At 54.9% G+C, this 20,502-nt stretch overlaps 1 protein-coding gene across 2 annotated transcripts in view; it reads right to left on the reverse strand.

Moving 5' to 3' along the window:
- TRIOBP (TRIO and F-actin binding protein) overlaps positions 6,005-20,502 on the reverse strand; it is a 66,589-nt gene continuing 52,091 nt past the window's right edge. For both annotated transcript variants that reach the window (XM_021091502.1, XM_013997526.2), the window contains 7 exons: positions 15,143-15,290; positions 12,386-12,488; positions 11,692-11,851; positions 11,500-11,613; positions 10,246-10,332; positions 9,392-9,555; positions 6,005-6,706 (listed from right to left, as the gene is read on the reverse strand). In XM_021091502.1, the coding sequence (XP_020947161.1) occupies positions 9,394-9,555; positions 10,246-10,332; positions 11,500-11,613; positions 11,692-11,851; positions 12,386-12,488; positions 15,143-15,290 (774 nt within the window). In that variant the 3' untranslated portion in view covers positions 6,005-6,706; positions 9,392-9,393. The remainder of the gene's footprint in view (positions 6,707-9,391; positions 9,556-10,245; positions 10,333-11,499; positions 11,614-11,691; positions 11,852-12,385; positions 12,489-15,142; positions 15,291-20,502) is intronic.

The following is a 20,502-nucleotide window of genomic DNA, read 5'->3' on the forward strand; positions in this document are numbered from 1 at the left end:
CGACCCTCTGCCCGCTGCTACACAGCACCCCCGAGGCCAGCTCGGAGCCATCACTGACCCCATGTGCCGATGGTGCCCATGACCTTGTCTTTGCCCAGACCTCCATCCTGAGCAAGGGCACCGCCCGAAAACTCCCCAGTGGCTCCCCACTGGGTTAAGATTAAAGGTAGAGGGAGCTCCCGCTGTGGCACAGTGGGTTAAGAAGTGGACTGCAGTGGCTCTGGTTACTTGGCGGCTCAGGTTCGATCCCTGGCCCAGTGTAGTGGATTAAAGGAGCCGGCATTGACACAGCTTCAACCTAGGTTGTAGCTGAGGGCTCATACCGAATCCCTGGCCCGGGAACTTCCATATGCCGTGGGTGCAACCATACAAAATTAAGTAATTAATTAATTTTAAAAAGATTACATCTAGAGCTTGGATCCACGGTCCCCATCTTCCTTGCAGATTGACTTCTAGCTCTGGCCTGTCCCTTCGGGCTCATTTCAGATCCCTCTGTGCACTCCAAACTCAAGCCAAACCCAGAGGCACTGTGCCTGAATGAACTTAGTGCCTTTGAATGCAGCGTTCATTTGACCTCAAACACTCGCTCTACCCGCCCAGCCTCCTGACTGCCCAGCCTGGGTTTGCTGCATCCTCTGTGCTCATTATGGCTTCCCTTTTTTTTTTTTTTTTTTTCCCAGGGCTGCATCCTCAGCATATGGAAGTTTCCAGGCTAGGGGCTGAATCAGAGCTGCAGCTGCCCGCCTATGTCACAACCACAGCAACATTCGGTCTGAGCTGCATCCGCAACATACACCACGGCTCATGGCAACGTCAGATCCTTAATCCACTGAGCAGGGCCAGGGATCAAACCTACATCCTCATGGTTACTAGTCTGATGCATTATTGCTGAGCCACAGTGGGACCTCCCTGTGGCTTCATGTAATTAACTGAAGAGGAGCATGTTGGAGACAGGGCCAGGACAGTGGCCTTGAGACTGAGGCTGCCCAGGTCTGGAATTCCCAAGAAAGATCTGGGGTGGAGACAGACAAAAGCCAAGGACAAGAGATCAAAGACAGAGATCAAGGTTGTCACATGGGAGTATGTAGGAGAAGACAGCAGAGCTGGGGACAGACCTAGGGGACGCCCAGCATTAGAGGGCTGGGCAGAAGAATAGCCCACAAAGGGGAATGAGAAGGAGGAGCTGGAGCGTTAGGTGGAGAAGCAGGAACAGAGAAGAAAATGACGCCCAGTGAACCAGCCCCTGGCATGCATGCCCTGGTGTTGGCTGCTGCCCTTGAATCTGGGCCAGCGCTGTGAATTTGCCTTTGACTCATGTGAGGTAAGCAATGCCACAGCACTTCCCAGCCTGTCATAAGAGGCTTGTAGATTCCACCAGCAGCACTTGAAACTCTCTAAAGGAGAGTTTAAACCACCATGGGAGGAATCAGACTAGAGAGTGCCCTGAGACCGCCATGCCATGTGGAAGCCCAAGCTAGCCACAGGAAGTGGCTACGTGGAGAAAGCGGGAGAGGGGTGGCCCCCAGCTGTGGCCTCCATCCCAGCTGAGGCACCAGACCTATGAGTGAGGAAGCCATTGTGCATGTCCAACCAAGCCAAGCCTTCAGGTGACTTCAGCTCAGGCATCGTCATGAATAACTGGAAAACAGACGCCAAGAAAACTGTCCAGTTGAGCCCAGTAGGACCATGAGTGATAAGAAATACCTGTTTTCAGAGTTCCCGTCATGGTGCAGCAGAAACGAATCTGACTAGGAACCATGAGGTTGCAGGTTCGATCCCTGGCCTCACTCAGTGGGTTGAGGATCCGGTGTTGCCGTGAGCTGTGGTGTAGGTCGCAGACACGGCTTGGTTCCTGCGTTGCTGTGGCTCTGGCGTAGACTGGCGGCTGCCACTCCGATTGGACCCCTAGTCTGGGAACTTCCATATGCCGTGGGTGTAGCCCTAAAAGAACTATAGACAAAAAAGAAGTTTATGGTAGTTGGTTACGCAGCAATCGTTCATTGAAACAGTTGGTGATTTAATACCTGAATGACTCTGTGTGGACATTATCATCCCCATTTAAGAGATGGGGAAATAAAGCCCAGGGAGGGAGTGACTTCATAAGGAGCAGCAGTTGGGGTTTGAACGCAGACAAATTGGCACCTGTGCTGTTTCTATGACACATGCGTGGCTGCCTGAGGAGACCAGACCTTACAACCAAACCCTGTGGTTTTGGCCAGGTTCCTTGTCTAACAGGTTACTGGGGTTTCCCCACGAGCCTCACCTGGGCACCTGCTAGAACCCTGGATGTTTGGGTGTTTTGAAAAATTAGACATGATTCACACAGTCAAATGCACACATCATTAAGTGTACAGTGTGGTATATTTTTACCTGTGACTACCAGCCAGGTTAAGATCTGGAACTTTTGTTTTTGGTCTTTTTGCCATTTCTTGGGAGCTGTGGTGTAGTTTGCAGACGTGGCTCAGATCTGGTGTTGCTGTGGCTGTGGCATAGGCCTGCAGCTGCAGCTCCAATTCGACCTCTAGCCTGGGAATGTCCATATGCTGCAGGTGCAGCCCTAAAAATAAAAAAAAAGGAATTATACAGCTTAAGCCTTTTTGCGGCTGGTTTCTTTCACTTAACGTTATGTCTGGAAGACTTGGTTTGTTGCATGCAGAAGTAATTCTTTGTTTTATTGCCACAAAATATACTAATGTATGATGTGCCACCTTTTTTTTTCCTTCTGTTTTTCTTTTTAGGACCACATCCGCAGCATATGGAACTTCCTGGGCTGGAGTCGAATCAGGGGGATCTGAGCTGCGTCTGCGACCTTTGCTGCAGCTTGCAGCAACACCAGATCCTTAATCTACTGAGGGAGGCCAGGGCTCGAACCCACATCCTCATGGATACTAGTCAGGTTCTTAACCTGCTGAGCCACGATGGGAACTCCACCACCATTTCTTTCTTTCTTTTTTTTTTTTTTGTCTTTTTGCCATTTCTTGGGCCACTCCCATGGCATATGGAAGTTCCCAGGCTAGGGGTTCAATCGAAGCTGTAGCCGCTGGCCTACGCCAGAGCCACAGCAACACGGGATCCGAGCCACGTCTGCGACCTACACCACAGCTCACGGCAACGCCGGATCGTTAACCCACTGAGCAAGGGCAGGGATCGAACCCACAACCTCATGGTTCCTAGTCAGATTCGTTAACCACTGCGCCACGATAGGAACTCCCATCCTACTGTTGATGGGCATACGTACTATTTTCAGATTTGGGCTGGTAACAGTGAGGCTGATATGAATGTGATTATCCTAGTTGCTTAGTAAACCTGAGCACTCGTTTCTCTTGAGTGTACAGGTAGGGGTGGAAATGCTGGGTCACGGGGCACGTGCGTGTTTAACTTTATAAGAAACCGCCAACAGCTCCCCATAGTGCTGGTACCAAGAACACGCTCACCAGCAGTGCGTGAAAATTCCAGCTTTTCATATCGCTGGCCCTGTTCATTTGAGCTAGTTTCGTGGGGCGGGGTGGGAACGGATAGTTCGTTGTTTTTAAACAGAGGTGGGGCACTTGCTCATAAGTTGGCCTGATTTTTCAGCTGGTCCAGGTAGCCCTGCCTAAGGAGAGGGTGGGGTGGGAGCCTACAGTGGTAAGGTGTTGCCATGGGCAGCCCAGATTGGGCTGAGGGAGTCATGGAAACGGGATGGACAGGGGATGCTCAGGAGGGCCGGGGCGGGAGGGGTGGGGGGAGGCATCAGAGCATGTGAGGGTGGGCGGGGCCCTGGATGCTGGGGCTGCTCACAGGATGCTCCTTATCTCAGCAGACAAGATGTCCTGAGGTGGGGCAGCACCAAGCCTGGGTGATGTGATGGCTCGGGAGTCCTGGTTCATCTCTCTTTCTGCTTGGCCATTTTTAGCCTATTAATGAGGCGAGATGGTGGCAACATGGGGATTCCACCCAACACGGTCCAAAGGCCGGGAGACGGAGGCTTTGTGCCCCTTAAGAGCAAGGGATGTGGTTTATGAGTGACTGGCCCGTGGGGACCTCTATCCAATATTCTGTGATCATCTCCATGGGAAAAGAATCTGAAAGAGAACGGATGTGTGCACACGGGTAACGGAATCACTTTGTAGCACAGCAGACAGGATCACAACGTTGTCAATGAAACAGTTCATTTTTAGGGCTGCACCCGCAGCATTTGGAGGTTCCCAGGCTAGGGGTCGAACTGGAGCTGCAGCTGCCGGCCACAGCCATGCCAGGTCCTTAACCCACTGAGCAAGGCTGTTACCCTCAAGGACGCTATGTCAGGTTCTTAACCTGCTGGGCCACAACTGGAACTCCATAGTTCAATGAAACTGTATAGAAAAAAACCACCACAAAAAACCAAGGAGGTCCTTTCCTGATGACCCCTCGAACCCCCCCCTCTCCCAGCCAAGACTTCCTGGCATCTCACCGGTGGGAGCTGCATCCCATGGCCATTCCTAAACCATCACGGGCAAGGTCATGGTCACTGTTCCCTACATCCCACAGCCGGCTCTGCCATAGGTCGTTCCCTGAACACATCACAGAGGTTCACAGGACATTTGTTCCTGCTATTCCCCTGGAACTGGAATTCCCTTCCAGATTTTTCCGTCTAGAAAAAGTCATATTCCAAAGCCACCTCCCCAAACCCTCTTTGACCTGCAGGCTGATTGGGGGTGGGGGGCTCTCCTCTGGCTTCCTGCAGCCTTCTGGGACCCAATGTGATGTGACCTATTTTTGCGGCCTCCGTCAGTCGGGGGCAGGGCCAGCTCTTCTTCAGCTCTACACACCCAGTGCCCAGCCCAGGGGAGGTGCCCGAGGCTTGATGGGAACAGCTGTAGGGGGCGAGGCTGGCTCAAGCTGCTCCTTCGTCTTCATCACCTTAGCCTCAGCCCTGCGAATCGGACAGCCCAGGCTGCGCCAGCAGCTCCTCAGACGTGGGGCCACGTCCCGACCCCACAGGGGGTCAGGATCTGCACAGCCAGCCAGCCAAGTTTGAGGCCACCCAGCCTGGTGGGCCTGGGGTGGCCACGCCCATGGCCCCCACCCTAACCCTGCTAGGGCTGGATAAGACCTTGGGGCACAGCCTCAGTATAGGACCGAGGCTGAAAGGTACCCACTTGATGGAGGAGCAAATTAAGGCTCACAGAGGGGTGTGGCTGGCCCAAGTCAGTCACGGGGAAAGTCTCAGCTCTGCTCCTCCCTCCAAGGCTGAGCACAGCGCCCACTCCAGGGCTTCTGAGACCAAGGCGCAGGTGAGTCCCTAGGGGCTCTGTGACATGCAGTTCTCACTCAGGTCAGGGCAGGCCTTGGATTTAGTGTTTCTTTCTTTTTTAAAAAAACTTATTTGGGGAGTTCCCATTGCGGCTCAGTGGAAATGAACCCAACTGGTATCCATGAGGATAAGGGTTTGATCCCTGGCCTGGCTCACTGGGTTAAGGATCTGGCATTGCTGTGAGCTGTGGTGCAGGTTGCAGACATAGCTCAGCTCTGGTGTTGCTGTGGCTGTGGCATAGGCCAGTGGCTACAGCCCGGATTCGACCCCTAGCCTGAGAACTTCTATGTGCTGCTAGTGCAGCCCTAAAAAAAAAAAAAAATTAAAAATGTGTTATTGTATTATCTTTCTCTTTCTGTTTGATTTTTTTTGGCTACGGCCACGGCATGCAGAAGTTCCCCTCCCTGGGCCCGGATCAAACCCATGCCTCAGCAGTGACTGGAGCCATAGCAATGACAATGCCAGATCCATAATCTGCTGAGCCACCAGGGAACTCCCCTGGGCTTGGTGTTTTGAACAAGCTCCCTGGCATCATTGTTGCTTCTGCTCATCCGCGAACCCCATGTGGAGCTGCAAAGCCTGGTGGAGGAACCCGATTCTCAACTCCACCCTCAGAAGCCCACAGGCCACCGCCTCAGGAAGGGTGGAGTGCTGGCGGTGGGCAAGGTGAAGCCACTGTAAGAAACCCCAGCCTCCACCACCCGCCCTGCCCAGCCATCTAGGACACCATGGCTGCTGGAACATTTTATTAAGTTAAGAAGGCTCATGGAGCAGGAGAGAAATGCCTGCTTGGGGCGGCTCCAGCAGATCTGTGCCCGGCACCCCTCAGAGGAGGTGGGGCTGTGGGGACAGCTGCTGGCTCCCTCTGCCCATCTGTCCCTCGGTCCAGAGTCCCAGGGAGTGGGTCCCCCCAGGGCAGGAAGTAGTTAGTGGGAGGTAGGGTGGGAAGAGGGTGGTGGGCTCCCTGCCTCTCCCACCAGAGTCCGCCCTGCCATGGTGGCTGCCAGACCCCAGGATGGAGCCATGGGCCCAGAAGCCCAAGCAGGCAGCTGGAGACAGAGGGGGAGCCAGTGTTGGAGGCATAAGCCACCCGGGATTGCTTTTTAAAAAGTATAAAGTGTTTCGGGGGGGGGGAAGGGAAGGAAAAAAATCTATATAAAAATCTCTTCACATATAAAATCCTGAAGAAGGTGCAAGGTAAGACCCAGTGCTAGGGGCGCGCTCAGATACGCAGAGGGAGTGTGTGTGTGTGTGTGTGTGTGTGCATGTGTGTGTGTGTGTGTGTGTGTGTGTGTGTGGTAGGTGTGTGAGTGCATGTGCAGCCCACAGGGGGTGGGGAGAAAGCTTGGCTTCCGACGTCCATCCAGCAGGGAAGGAGGGTAACTGGTCCCCTTGGGCTGGGGGTCTGCAGCAGGGCTGGACCGTGAGGACCTGGAAGACAAGGCGGGGCGGGTGACTGCTAATTAGGAAGGACACAGGCGCCCCAGTGTTCACAGCAGCACTATTCACTACAGTCAAGACATAGAGCCACCTCGACGTCCACTGACAGATGAGTGGACAGAGATGTGGTACATATATACCCAGGGGAATACTACTCAGCCATAAAAAGAATGAAATAATGCCTCTTTTTTTTTTTTGGCTTTTTGGGGCCACATTTGTGGCCTACGGAAGTTCGCAGGCTAGGGGTCGAACTGGAGCTGTAGTCACTGGCCTACGCCACAGCCACAGCCACGCGGGCTCCAAGTCACGTCTCCCACCCGCACCACAGTTCACGGCAATGCTGGACCCCGACCCACGGGGTGAGGGAGGCGAGGGAGCGGACTGGCATCCTCAAAAGTCAGGTTTGTTTCCGCCGCGCCACCGCAGGAACTCCGAAGTGCTGCCATTTGCGGCAACGTGGATGAACCTAGAGATGATCACGCTACGTGTCGCCAAAGACACGATATCGCTTAAATATGGAATTTTTTTTAAAACAAGATACAAATGAACGTATTTACAAGCCAGAAACAGATCCCCAGATATAACAAAAGAACGTACAATTGCCAAAGGGGTGGGACAAACTAGGAGTTTGGGATGAGCAGGTACAAACTTCTACATAGAAAATAGATGGGCGTTCCCGTCGTGGCGCAGTGGTTAACGAATCCAACTAGGAACCATGAGGTTGCGGGTTCGATCCCTGGCCTTGCTCAGTGGGTTAAGGATCCGGCGTTGCTGTGGTGTAGGTTGCAGATGCGGCTTGGAGCCGTCGTTGCTATGGCTGGGGTGTAGGCCAGTGGCTACAGCTCCAATTGGACCCCTAGCCTGGGAACCTCCACATGCTGCGGGAACGGCCCTAGAAAAGGCGCAAAAAGACAAAAACAAAAAAAAGAAAAGAAAAAAGAAGAAAAAAGAAAAGAAACAACAAGGTCCTACTGTAGAGCACAGGGAACTAGATTCAGTATCTTCTGGTAAAATATAATGGAAAAGAATCTGAAAACGAATGTGTCTGTGTAACTGAATCACTCTGCTGTACACCAGAAACGAACACAACACGGTAAATCAACTAAAAAAACCCAAGAATTTCCCATCGTGGCTCAGCAGAAACAAATCTGACTAGAATCCATGAGGACGCAGGTTTGATCCCTGGCCTCGCTCAGTGGGTTAAGTATCTGGCGTTGCCGTGAGCTGTGGTGTAGGTCACAGATGTGGCTTGGATCTGACGTTGCTGTGGCTGTGGTGTAGGCTGGCGGCTATAGCTCTGATTTGACCCCTAGCCTGCGAACCTCCATATGCTGCAGGTGTGGCCCTAAAAAAAAACAAAAACAAAACACCCTTGCTTAGGCCAGGCAAGGGTGGCCAGCAGTTTCTTTCAATGCCTCTTGGCCCAAAAGGCTGGGCCATCTCTGTTGCTCCAGGAATCTGCCCAAGCCTGGCCTGCAGGTGGCCTCTCCTGAGTGCCTTAGGAATCCATAAGAAAGAGGAGGCTCCGGAGTTCCCATCGTGGCTCAGTGGTTAACGAATCTGACTGGGAACCATGAGGTTGTGGGTTTGATCCCTGGCCTTGCTCAGTGGGTTAAGGATCCGGCGTTGCCGTGAGCTGTGGTGTAGGTTGCAGATGCGGCTTGGATCCCGCGTTGCTGTGGCTCCGGTGTAGGCCGGTGGCTACAGCTCCAATTAGACCCCTAGCCTGGGAACCTCCATATGCCGCGGGAGTGGCCCAAGAAATGGCAAAAAAAAAAAAAAAAAGAAAAGAAAAAAAGGACAAAGAAAGAGGAGGCTCCAGGTAAATACGGTATTAGGAAAGGCATCATAAAATTAAAAAAAAATGTTTTTTTTTCTTTTTAGGGCCACATCCATGGCATATGAAGTTTCCCAGGCTAGGGGTCAAATCAGAGCTACAGCTGCCAGCCTACACCACAGCCACAGCAACGCAGGATCCAAGCCGAGTCTGTGACCTACACCACAGCTCACGGCAACACCGGATCCCTAACCCACTGAGTGAGGCCAGGGATCGAACCTGCAACCTCACGGTTCCTAGTCAGATTCTTTGCCACTGCGCCATGACGGGAACCTCATAAAAACGTTTTAAATCCTGTCAAATCGAGGACGACTGAGAGACTAAGTGGGTGGAGCACAGCTTCCGTCAGTGATGTCTGAGAGGTGACGCTGGGTGACAGGAACACTGAGAGCGGTTAGTGGCGCGTGCCATGCTGCTGGGTCTGATGGCGGGGTGGGCACATCTGGGTTGGGACTCAAGCCCAGGCGGATCAGTTAGGGCACTGCCAGCCCTGAGGAAGAGCATGGATGGCTCAGGCCGAGGCTGGGGCTGTGTTAAGAAGCACGCGCTGTCACACCGGGTCGGGAACGGGGTGATGATCGTGAGATCCTGAACTTGCGGCCCCACTCGGCAGAAACATGCTCAAGTGTACAAAGCAGCCTCTGGCTGAGTCTGAGGGATCCCCAAGACAACCGCGAGGGGTCAGCTGTCACTGACAGCTGTCTGTCGCTGTCTGCGTTCACAGAGCGGGATCCAGAGGCCAGGGGAAGGGAGTGCCCTGGCCCAGGATGAGCCTTGAGCTCACACCTCCAGGCCTGGTGCCCTGCCTGGCCTCACCCCTGCCCACCCCAGGCGCCCACCTCTACTCGGCCAGGCTGTTGCGCACGGCCTCCTTCTCCTGCAGGGCCGCCATGGCGAGGCGCAGGTGCTCCTTCAGCTGCTCGATCTCCCGCTCCGACCGCGTCTTGATGTGGTTCAGCTCCACATACACGTCTTGGTACTTCCCCGAGGTGAAGCGCTTGTCCTGGCGGGGAGGGGCTGTGAGGCCACCAAGCCCTCCTCTGGCCCCGCCCAGCCCGCTGCCTGCCCGTCAGCACCTCCTCCCTCTAGGTGGCCCCCAGCCTTGTCCAGGGATCCAGGCTTCAGCATCACTGCATCCCATTTGAGATGAGAGCAGAGGCTCAGACAGGTGAGGCTTTTGTCCGAAACCACATAGCAGCGAGTAGCCAGGAGGAGAACCAGGGCAGCCTGGCCCAGTGCTTGGGGCCTTTCTGTGGGTGTGGCTCACATATGTTCCCAGAGCCACTGACACACAGTGGGTGTGTTGGTCAGACTCGGGGTCGAGGCACCAAGGGTGGGCCAGACTGGGCCCCGAATCCCTGCTCCCCCAGCTTGTGGCTCATCCTGCTCTGGATGCCCCACACGGGTGGGGGTTTTGGTCTTTCTACTCATGGCTCTTACTCTAGCACCCAGTGCACTGCTGGGCACATAGCTGGTGCTCAAGAAATAGTTTCTAAATAAATAAAAGCAAGTGTGGCCTTGAGCAAGTCACCCTTCCTCAGCCTGTTTCTTTGTCTGTGAATGGGACTAGGGGCACCTACATGGGGGGAAAGCCTGACGGAGGCCAGGAGCGGCCAGCACGGAGCGGGTGCTCACAGGATGGGGTATCCCCACCCCCACTCCCGACACCCTGCCTTGGCCGCCGGGGACTCACCTTCTGCATCATCTGGAGCTCATCCCGGAGGCACTGCACCTCCTTCTTCAGGTACTGCAGCTCGTTCTCCTTCACTCGCAGCAGAACCTGGGGTCACAGGTGCCAAGCTGAGCCAGGGCCAGAGGCCAGAGCTACCCTGGCCCCTCACCACCCGAAGCCTGGTTTCTCTCTGCCTCAGGCCCTTAGAATGCAGCTCCCACCCTGCACCAAGACCCACTGCCCCAGGGGCAGACTCCTACAGGAAGCCCTCTCTGATTTCTCCTTTCTTTCTCACCCCATCCATACCACATGAATGGGTGTCTTATGGTCCCCTCTACTGTGGCCCCAACTTGAGGGCAAAGAGCATGAAAAGAGGCCAAGGTGTGGCCCCACTGTGAACCCACAGGGCTTCCTCATCAGCCCCTCCCCAAACCCCGACGGGTGGGAACTGCTACCATGACCTGACCAAGGAGGAGACAGGTTCAACCAGGACAAGGGAGGCTTAAAAGCTTAGATGCTGGGGTCAGACTGCCTGGTTCAAATCCCAACTAACTAGCTCTGTGACCTTGGGCAAGGAACTTGACTTCCCTGTGCCTCAGTTTCCTCACCTGTAAAATGGGAACAGTAATAGCATTTTTCTCATAGGACTGTTAGCGAAGCTTCAGTGAGGTACATACAAGGGCTTACAGAATTGCCAGACACGGGCGTTCCCGTCGTGGCTCGGCGGGTTAGGAACCCAGCTAGCATCTGTGAGGATGCAAGTTCAATCCCCCTGGCTTCGCTCCATGGCTTAAGGCTCTGAGGTTGCTGCAAGCTGTGGTGTAGGTCACAGATGTGGCTCAGATCTGGCATTTCACCCCCAATGTGACCCCTGGGAACATCCATATGCCGCAGACGCAGCCCTCAAAAGATACCCCCCCCCCAAAAAAAATAAGAGGAAAGGAAAGAAGCCTAGCACAGAGCAAAGCTGTATATAAAATTTTGATTTATATACAGGGTGATCCTGGGCCCACACACACTTTCTCACTCCAGTTTCTCCCAGTATGGCAGGGGCTAGCTCCAGTTTACAGATGAGCCACTGGGGCTTAGAAAGGTGAGGTGGGTGGCAGGATTCGGATGGAGGGCTTTTGCCCAGCTGGCCAGCAGTGCTGGCTACAGAGGCGTCCTTCCTCGCTGCCTGGCCTCTCCCCACTGCAGGGCAGACCCAGCCTGTCAGGGTACCCTCCCCGGCCCTGAGAACCAGCTGGGCAGCCTGGCATGAGGGGGCGGGCGCACCTCCAGCTCACAGGAGCTCCGCTCGCTGCCGCGCCCGCAGCCGCTGCCCGGGCCCTGTGAGGCGATGAAGCCGCGCAGCCGGTCAATCTCCTCGGACAGGCGGGTGTGCAGCTCCTGGGAGGGGGGCGGTGGTCAGTATAGGGGTGCTGGGGCGCCCCACCCTGCCCCCACCCCCGAGGGGACCAGGCCCACCTGGTTGTGGCGCAGCAGCTCCTGGCCCTCCTGCTGGCAGCGCCGCAGCGTGTGCTCGCGCTCCTCCGCCTGCCGCGTTAGGGCCCCGATCTCCAGGCACTTCTGCGAGTACTGCTCTGAGAGCACCTGCAGCTCCCGCTTCAGCGCCTCCACGTCCGACCTGCCCGGGGTGGAGGAAGGGAGGGATGGCCCGGGCTCTCGTGCCCTCTGCTAAGCCGGGACAGGTCACGCAGATTTCAAGCAGCTCAGGACTCCTGGTTCCCGCCCTAGTTTTGGCTTCAGTGCTGTGGGGCTGTGAACCCGTCATGGCCTCTCTGGGCTGCAGGCGCCTCCTCTAGGAGGGGGTGGGTTGGAGGAGCCCATCTCTAAAGGCTCCACAGCCTCAACATTCCAGAACAGTGCTCTGTGGCAGGGAGGGACATCTCCTGGCAGCCCAGCTCTAGGGGACACTATAAAGAGCGGGAGGTGGGGTGGAGGCAGAGACTGGGCCTGAGAACTGTCATGTGCACGGGCGTCAGGGTCTGGCTGAGCCCTCGCTGCTTCTGTTCCCTGAGCCACGCGACTGGAGGAGTCTCAGCTGGGAGCAAGTGGACACGCCCTCTGCCAGGGGTCTCAGCACAGGTCCTCCCACTCACAACCAGCAGGGTGGACAGCCACCCCCGGCTCAGACCACAGGGCCCAGGTGCCATCTTACTGGTGCTGCTTCCGGAGGCCGTCTGGGCCCAGCTGGAGACTCCGAGTCTTGCTCAGCTCCCGGCTCAGCTCCTCCTGGTAGGCCTTCTTCATGGCTTCGATGGCTGGAAGCAGGGCGGACAGGTGGAAAGGAGGTTGGGGAGGGGTCAGCAGCCACAAGCTCTGCCTCCTCCGGGAGGCCACACGGAGGCAGGAGCAGGGAGAGCACGCAGAGAGCACTGGGCTGGGCTGTCATGGACTGAGTGGCTTTGGGTAAGCCACCCAACCCCTCTGAGCCCGTCTATCAAGGGAGGATGACTGTCCCCGTCTGAGGGACCCTGCTGGAGAGACACCTGACTGCAGTGTCTGACTGTTGGTACCTCTTTTTCTGGCTGCCCCAGGCACATGGAATTCCTGGGCCAGGGATCAGATCTGAGCACAGTGGTAACCCGTGCTGCAGCTGTGGCAATGCCGGATCCTTAACCCACTGTGCCGGGCCAGGGATCGAACCCACGTCCCAGCGCTCCTGAGACGCCTCTGATCTCGTGGCCTCACTGCGGGAACCCTGCTGGTGGCTCTTGTTGTTAGTGATTTCTGGGAAAAGACCCCACACAGTCCTCCCCGCAAAGCCGGGGGGGGGTCCTTTCCCAAGGCCCATCCGCCTGGCCCTGCTAGTGACCAAGAACGCAGGCCAGGACACATCTATGCGACTCTGTGCAGGGGACTTAACCCCTCTGTGCCTTGGATTCCTCATCTGAGAAACAGGGGTGATGACGCCCCTTCTCTCCTGGGTTATTGGGAGGTGTGTGCGGAGCACGTACCACAGCGCATGGCACAGAGTGAGTTAGGACGCAGAGACACTGGCCCCGTTGGTTCATTTTCAGGCTCTGAGCCCCACGGACTGAGCCTCTTTCCACCCTCACACGAGGTTGTTGTGAGGATTAAACAAGCCTTCATTCGCAGTCTTGTCCTTAATTCCCAAATCCAAGAGCTCGGAACATGGAGTGCTTCCTAACTCTTTGGGGAGGCTTTCCCCAACCTGAATGGACCCGAGGCTATCTGTGGTCGTGATTATCCCACTGCAGTGTGACTCAGAGACATTGCACTGCCAAAACCTTCGTGCTAGATTTCAGGCTGAAGCCCAGACCCTGCTGGGGGAGGATATCTAAAATATATATATGGAGTTCCCGTCGTGGCTCAGTGGTTAACGAATCCAACTAGGAACCATGAGGTTTCGGGTTCGATCCCTGGCCTTGCTCTGTGGGTTAAGGATCCAGTGTTGCCGTGAGCTGTGAGGTAGGTTGCAGACACGGCTCAGATCCTGCGTTGCTGTGGCTCTGGCATAGGCCGGCGGCTGCAGCTCCAATTCGACCCCTAGCCTGGGAACTTCCATATGCCACAGGAGCAGCCCAAGAAATGGCAAAAAGACAAAAAATAAAATAAATTAAATTAAATTAATTTGAAAAAAATATATATTAGTAATGTATTAGCAATTAGTAACATATATAGTAACATATAAATAAAATATATATATTCGTAATATACTAGTATACATTACTATTATACTAGTAATTAGTTATATATTTATATTAGTTATATATATATATTAGTGTACACACACACACACACACACACACAGTGGCTTATTTTCCTAAAAAGCAAAACACTCGGACCCCAAGGTTTGGGATGCAGGTCCCTGGGCTTAAGTGCTTGAAGCACTGGCAGGTGGTATGTTCCAGATCATATGGCCTCTTTCATCATGTCCATTGTCCTGCAAACCCCTTCGAAGTGCCTAGGATGTGCCAGGGACACACAGCAGGTGTGCAGGGGACAGCGAGGGGGAGGGAGTGGGCCAGCATCTCGGGTGTTCCTGGGTCTGACTTGGGAGAGCAGAGGGTAGGGTTCAGAACATGGCTTTGCATCAGTTCCAGCTCCGGCTTCTGCCACCTCTGGGCTATGTCATCTGGGACGAGCCGCCGACCCCTCTAAGCCCTGGTTTCCGCATCTGTGAAATGGGGTCATTCCCTCGGGCACTTTAAGGACTCAGGGCGTCCATGCTGATAATGAGCTCGGGAAAGGCTGACACCCTTCGCTGCTCTCCCCAGGGTCTGGCCCACACCAGATGCCCAGGGAGGTGGCACTCCTAAGAGAGCAGGGTCTGTGGCAGAGAGGTCTCTCCCCAGCACACAGCACGGGCCTGGGCGTGGAGCTGGAGTCCAGTGTGTGTGGCTTGGGGTGGCCTTCCATTTGCCGCAGGCCCCTGAGGGAGGGGGGTCGCATGCCATGGTCTGTGAATGAGAGTTTTTTCATTGGTGGTAGTATTTTTTTTTTTTTTTTTTTTAAGAGCCGCACCTGCAGCATATGGAAGTTTCAGGCTAGGGGCTGAATGGGAGCTGTAGCTGCCAGCCTACACCACAGCCACAGACACGCCAGATCTGAGCCACATCTGTGACCTATACCACAGCTCACGGCAACACTGGATCCTTAACTCACTGAGAGAGGCCAGGGATCAAACCTGCGTCCTCATGGATACTAGTCAGGTTTGTAACCCACTGAGCTACAATGGGAACTCCCGTGAATGGGAGTTTTTAATTGCCTGTTTCCCCTTTGCAAATAGGGTTAGAGGCCAGACCTAGGGACTCCTGACTCCTCTCAAATTTGGCACCCAGACTCTCACCTCTTATTTTAAGGCTTCCCCAGTCCAGTCAAGGGGAGTCTCAGCTTGGAGGCTTGGGGGGGTGCTGGGCCCCGCTGGGCCGATCCTGCACAGGGTCCTCACCTGAGGCTGTGGCTGCTGTCTCCTCGGCCAGGAGCCACTCCTTCTCCTGCTGTAGCCGCTGCAGCTCCCGCTCGTGGTGCCGCTGCAGCTCCTCCATCACCTGCTGGTGCGAGGACTCCATCTCGGCCAGGCTGCGCTCGCACGCCTCCTGCGGGAAGGCCGGGAGGTCACAGGGCTGCCCCCATCGCCCCAGACTGAAGCAAGAATTCTCAAGGGCAGTCCTGACCTGGTCCAGGTTTCACCACCTCCAGGGAGACCTCCAGGGTGGTTCAGGGAGATCTTGGCATCAGCAGCCTGTACCTGGCCCTGCTCCCCCCACCCACAAACCTCACCCTGGCATTCTCGTGTCAAGCCCTTCTAGCCTCCCCATCCCATACAGCCAAGAACCCACTCCAGTGTCTCACCCTGGTGGTCTCACTCACCTCTGGCCCTCCCCCACCAAGAAACCCCCAGGTTATTAAACACACACACACACAACAGTTCACGGCACATTCACACCTCGTGTTATTCCCACTGCCTGCAAAGTTCTTTTACCATTTTTCCTTCCTGGGCAATTCACTTGGCCTGCAGCCCTGCTTCAATATCCCCCTAGCTCTGGCTCTGGGCCACCTCTCCCCCTGCCTCCCAAGGCTCTGCTTCTCCCAAACCCTAAATTCCCCCCAAACTAGGAAGATCTGATCCAGCTTGGACTCCCTGGGGTCTGTGCCAGGGCCTGACTTGTGGCAGGTGCTGAGTAAGTAAGCTGAAATTGATGACTTCTCACAAAATGGGGCTGTGTAGACAAGACTGGCCAGTTTTTAAACAACTGATAATACCCACTTCTGGGAGAGTCAGCGGTGACCCGGTGCGTGGAGGGCAGTTCGGCGGCATCATCAAATTTCAAATGACCCCTTACCCTGGCAGGTCCACTCCAAGCAATGACCCCAGAGAAAGTCACACATATACAAAGGCTCTTGGACAAGGGTGTTCCCTGTGACAAGGTTGGTAACAGACAAAAACCGGAGACAAATCTAAATACCAAACAGCGAAGCCCTTAAATAAATGATGGGATCGAGCTTTCCGGAGGACCCAGGCAGCTGTTAAAGACAGAGCTGCCCTCGTGGACTATGGAAAGGTGATGAAACTGTTTTGTTTTTCTTTTTATGGCCACACCTGCAGCATACGGAAGCTCCCGGTCCAGGGGTCAAACTGGAGCTGCAGCTGCCAACCTCTGCCTGAGCCACAGCCACGCCAGATCTGAGCTGCATCCATGACTTACGCTGCAGGTTGTGACAACACCGGATCCTCAACCCACTGAGCAAGACTAGGGATCAAACCTGCACCCTCCGGGACTCTATGTCGGGTTCTTAACCGGCTGAGCCACGATGGGAACTCCAGAAACTGGTTTCTGACAACACACACGGTCACAAAAACAAAATACACAGAGTCATAGGTCTGAGTACATGTATGTAAAAACACAGACAATGTATGGACGATATCTGTAATAACCAATGTGTGAAAACAATCTGAAAAGGAATGGATAAATATCTATGGATATTTATATATTTATAAATATATAATGGATAAATATCACTTTGCGGTACACCTGAAACTAACACCACATTGTAAGTCAACAATACTCCAGAAAAAAAAATTTTTTTGCAGTTCGCATTGTGGTTCAGCAGGTTACAAACTTGACTAGTATCCATGAGGATGCGGGTTTGATCCCTGGCTTCACGCAGTGGGTTAAGGATCTGGTTTGGCCATAAGCTGTGGGGTAGGTCGTACCACGAGGCACAGATCTGATGTTGCCACGGCTGTGCCGTAGCCTGGCACCTGCAGCTCCGATTCATCCCCTAGCTTGGGAACTTCTGCACGCCTGTTCTGTGGCATATGGAGTCCCTGGGCCAAGGACAGATCTGAGCTACAGTTGGGAATGAATGCCACAGCTGCAGCAATGCCAGATCCCTTAACCCACTGCCAGGCCAGGGATAGAACCTATGGCCTTGTGCTACAGAGACGCTGCTGATCCCGTGTGTCACAGCGGGAACTCCTCCAATAAAATTTTAAGAAAAGGAGGAGGGGAGGAAGGACACTGTGGGAGGTAGAGTCATGCCCCCCGCCCCAAAAGTCCATGTCCCCCTCGGATAACCTGCGACTCTGTTACCATACACGGCTGAGGGGAACAGAGGCTGCTAATCAGCTGACCTTAAAAGAGCGAGATTATCCTGGATTATCCTCTGGGCCCAAAGTAATCGCAGAGTCCTTGGCCATGGAAGAGGAGGCAGGAGAGCAGAGGCAGAGGGAGAAGGGCCTGTGGAAGGGGCTCACTGTGACGGGGAGGGAGAAGGACCTGACTCTCCTTCACAGGCTTTGATGATGAAGGAAGGGGCCACCAGCCAAGGAGTGCGGGTGGCGGCCAGGGGCTGAAAAGGTGGGAAACGGAGCCTCCCAAGAGCCTGGAAGGGAATTCTGTCCTGTGGCTGCCTGGATGTTAGCCCAGCAACACCCATGTTAGGCTTCTACCCTATAAAACTGTGAGATGATGAATTCATATTACTTATTTTGCTGTAATTTGTTCCAGCTGCAACAGGGAACTATACGGATGTGCTCCAAAGGGTACCAAGGTGACCCCTGGGCTTGGGAGCCAGAGGGGGGGAGGCAAGCTCACATATTTGTCTTTTTAGGGCCGTGCTAGCGGCATATGGAAGTTCCCAGGCTAGGGGTTGAATCGGAGCTGCAGCTGCCAGCCTATGCCACAGCCACAGCAATGCCAGATCCAAGCCACATCTGTGACCTACACCACAGCTCACAGTAACTCCAGATCCTTAACCCACTGAGCCAGGCCAGGGATTGAACCTGTGGCCTCATGGATGCTAGTCAGATTCATTTCCGCTAAGCCACAATGGGAACTCCTCCTTGAATTATTTTTGAAAATGTGAACCTATTTCTTACACAATTAACAAATAATTAAGATCATTAAAAAGGGCAAGGAAGAGTCAGGGAAGAAACTGAGGCCCAGATGCCCAGATAAGAGGCTGCATTCCCCGTCCATGCCCCAGGGCACTCGTGGCTGGTGGGACTGACCCTTACCTGCCCAGCGTCACATCTGGGGGCTGCATGGGCCTGTTCACGGGAAGAGCAAGGGCCAGGCCCCCTGGGTCCAGGTGTTCTGAGTGGTGGGCAGGGGACATCTGTCCCACTAAACCTCTGTGCCTGACCTCTGTGTGTCTCCCCAGTTAGGGCCATAGCACATGGCTCTGGAGTTCCACAGACTGGGTCCTGGCTGTACCATCACGTGAACTTGAACAAGCCCCTTCTCTCTCTCAGCCTCCATCTCATCTGTAAAACAGGCCCCATAAGACCAACTCATGGGAGTTCCCTAGTGGCCCAGCAGTTACAGGATCTGGAGTGGTTGCTGCTGTGGCACAGGTTTGACCCCTGGTTGGGAACGTCCGCATGCCTGGGTGAGGAAAAAAACAAAAGACCAACTCATGAGAGTTCCTAAGGGAAGCCAGCACCCACCTATAGAGGTCACCCACCTGCAGAGACTAGGGCACGATGGGAAATGGACTGCTGTTCTTTTTTTATGGCTGCACCTGTGGCATACGGAAGTTCCTAGGCTGGGGGTCAAATTGGAGCCACAGCCACAGGCCTACACCACAGCCAACACCGCAGCAACGCCAGATCTGAGCCACATCTGCAACCTATGTCACAACTTGTGGCAACGCCCACTGAGCAAGGCCAGGGACCGAACATGCATCCTCATGGATACTAGTCAGGTTCTTAACCCGCTGAGCCACAGCAGGAGCTCTCAGGGCTGATGCTTTTAAAGAGCCAGAGCAGGCAAGCAGCCAATGAGGTGTCTGGAGGCTGATGTCAGGAGGTAGGAACCAGCCCATGAGGAGAGGCTTCTAGAAGGCCAGGTGCTGCTCTCTCTGACCTGCCTTCCCGAGGACCCAAGGTGTTGGCTGCCACCTCTGATCAAAGTAGATGAAGAAGTGCCTGTGGTCCCAGCCCCCAGCTGCTGTCCCGCGGTGGCAAGCTCCACAAGCTGAAAGATGGGCACCCCCTCAGGTTGAGATGCCAGGCTGAGAATCCCTCCCAGGTGCCCAGTCTCCAGGGTCCACTGACTCTCCAGCTGCCTCCTCTGGGGCCCTCCCTGACCCCATCTTGGGCTCTCTGCTTCCACATTCCCCCATTCCACTAAACAGGATGAAATGCTGACGGCCTTGGGGTGCTCAGTGGGGATTTGGGGACCAGGATGGCTGGACTGCAGACACAGGCCCGGCTTTAGCTGGAAGGTCTCGCCTCCTCTCTGGGCCTCAGTCTCCCCATCTGTAAGCTGAGCGATGCTTTCCAAACATATCTGAGTGACAGAAACCTTCCAAAGGGGATCTAAGGCAGCTTCCAAAAGGAAAATGGACAAAGGCAGAGGGGCTCTGGTCACGGGTGGCTGCCAATGGCCTCATCCAGAAAGGCAGCACCTGGGGCGTCCAAGGGTTCCAGAGAGCACAGCCTGGTGGGGGTCCCTGAGGTCCCCAGATGCTTCCGTGATGGTGTTGGGCCCCACCCCATCTGGAGATGCTTCCCCTTCCTCTGGCCTCGAGGGACCCGCGACAACACTGGGCCCTGCCTTTCCCCCTTTCCATGTCAGGTGACCCCCAGCTGGCCCTCCGCGTCACGTCCCAACACCCCTCAACCCTGGTGTCCCTTCAGCTGAATGTTCCATCAATCCCTCAGCCCCAGGTCCTGGCCGGCTGCCCTCCGCCTGCCTTGGGGCAGGGACCCAGCCTCCGTCCACCAGCCCTTCTCCATCCCTCCCTCCTTCAGCCATTGTTCTAGCTCCGGGCACCAGCGCTGCCCCCTCCCGATCCCCCTCCACTCCAACCCCACCTTCCCGTGGTCGCTGTCAGACCCCAAACCTCCTCAAGTGTGCGGAATGCGAGCCCAGCTCCTTGGCGTGGCAGCAGGGGCTCCACAATAAGCACCCACTGGCCCTCTGCCTCCTGCAGCAGCCCATGCCCCATCAAGGCCATGCCCGGCTCAGTGCCACCCCAGGAAGGCTTCCTGAGATCCCCGAAGCCCCTGGAATTTCTAGAAGGCCCCTTGTGCAGAGCCTGGGATCCTAGCATTCTTTTTTACTTCAGGCAAGAGCATGCTAGGTGGAAGCAGTTGGTTTTCAAACTTTTAGTAATTTTTTGTCTTTTTACCTTTTCTAGGGCCACACCCATGGCATATGGAGGTTCCCAGGCTAGGGGTCGAATCGGAGCTGTAGCCACCGGCCTACGCCAGAGCCACAGCAATGCAGGATCCGAGCTGCATCTGCGACCTACACCACAGCTCATGGCACAACGCTGGATCCTTAACCCACTGTACAA

The sequence above is a fragment of the Sus scrofa genome, chromosome 5 (assembly GCF_000003025.6).
Source record: "Sus scrofa isolate TJ Tabasco breed Duroc chromosome 5, Sscrofa11.1, whole genome shotgun sequence".
Taxonomy (NCBI): Eukaryota; Metazoa; Chordata; class Mammalia; order Artiodactyla; family Suidae; genus Sus; species Sus scrofa.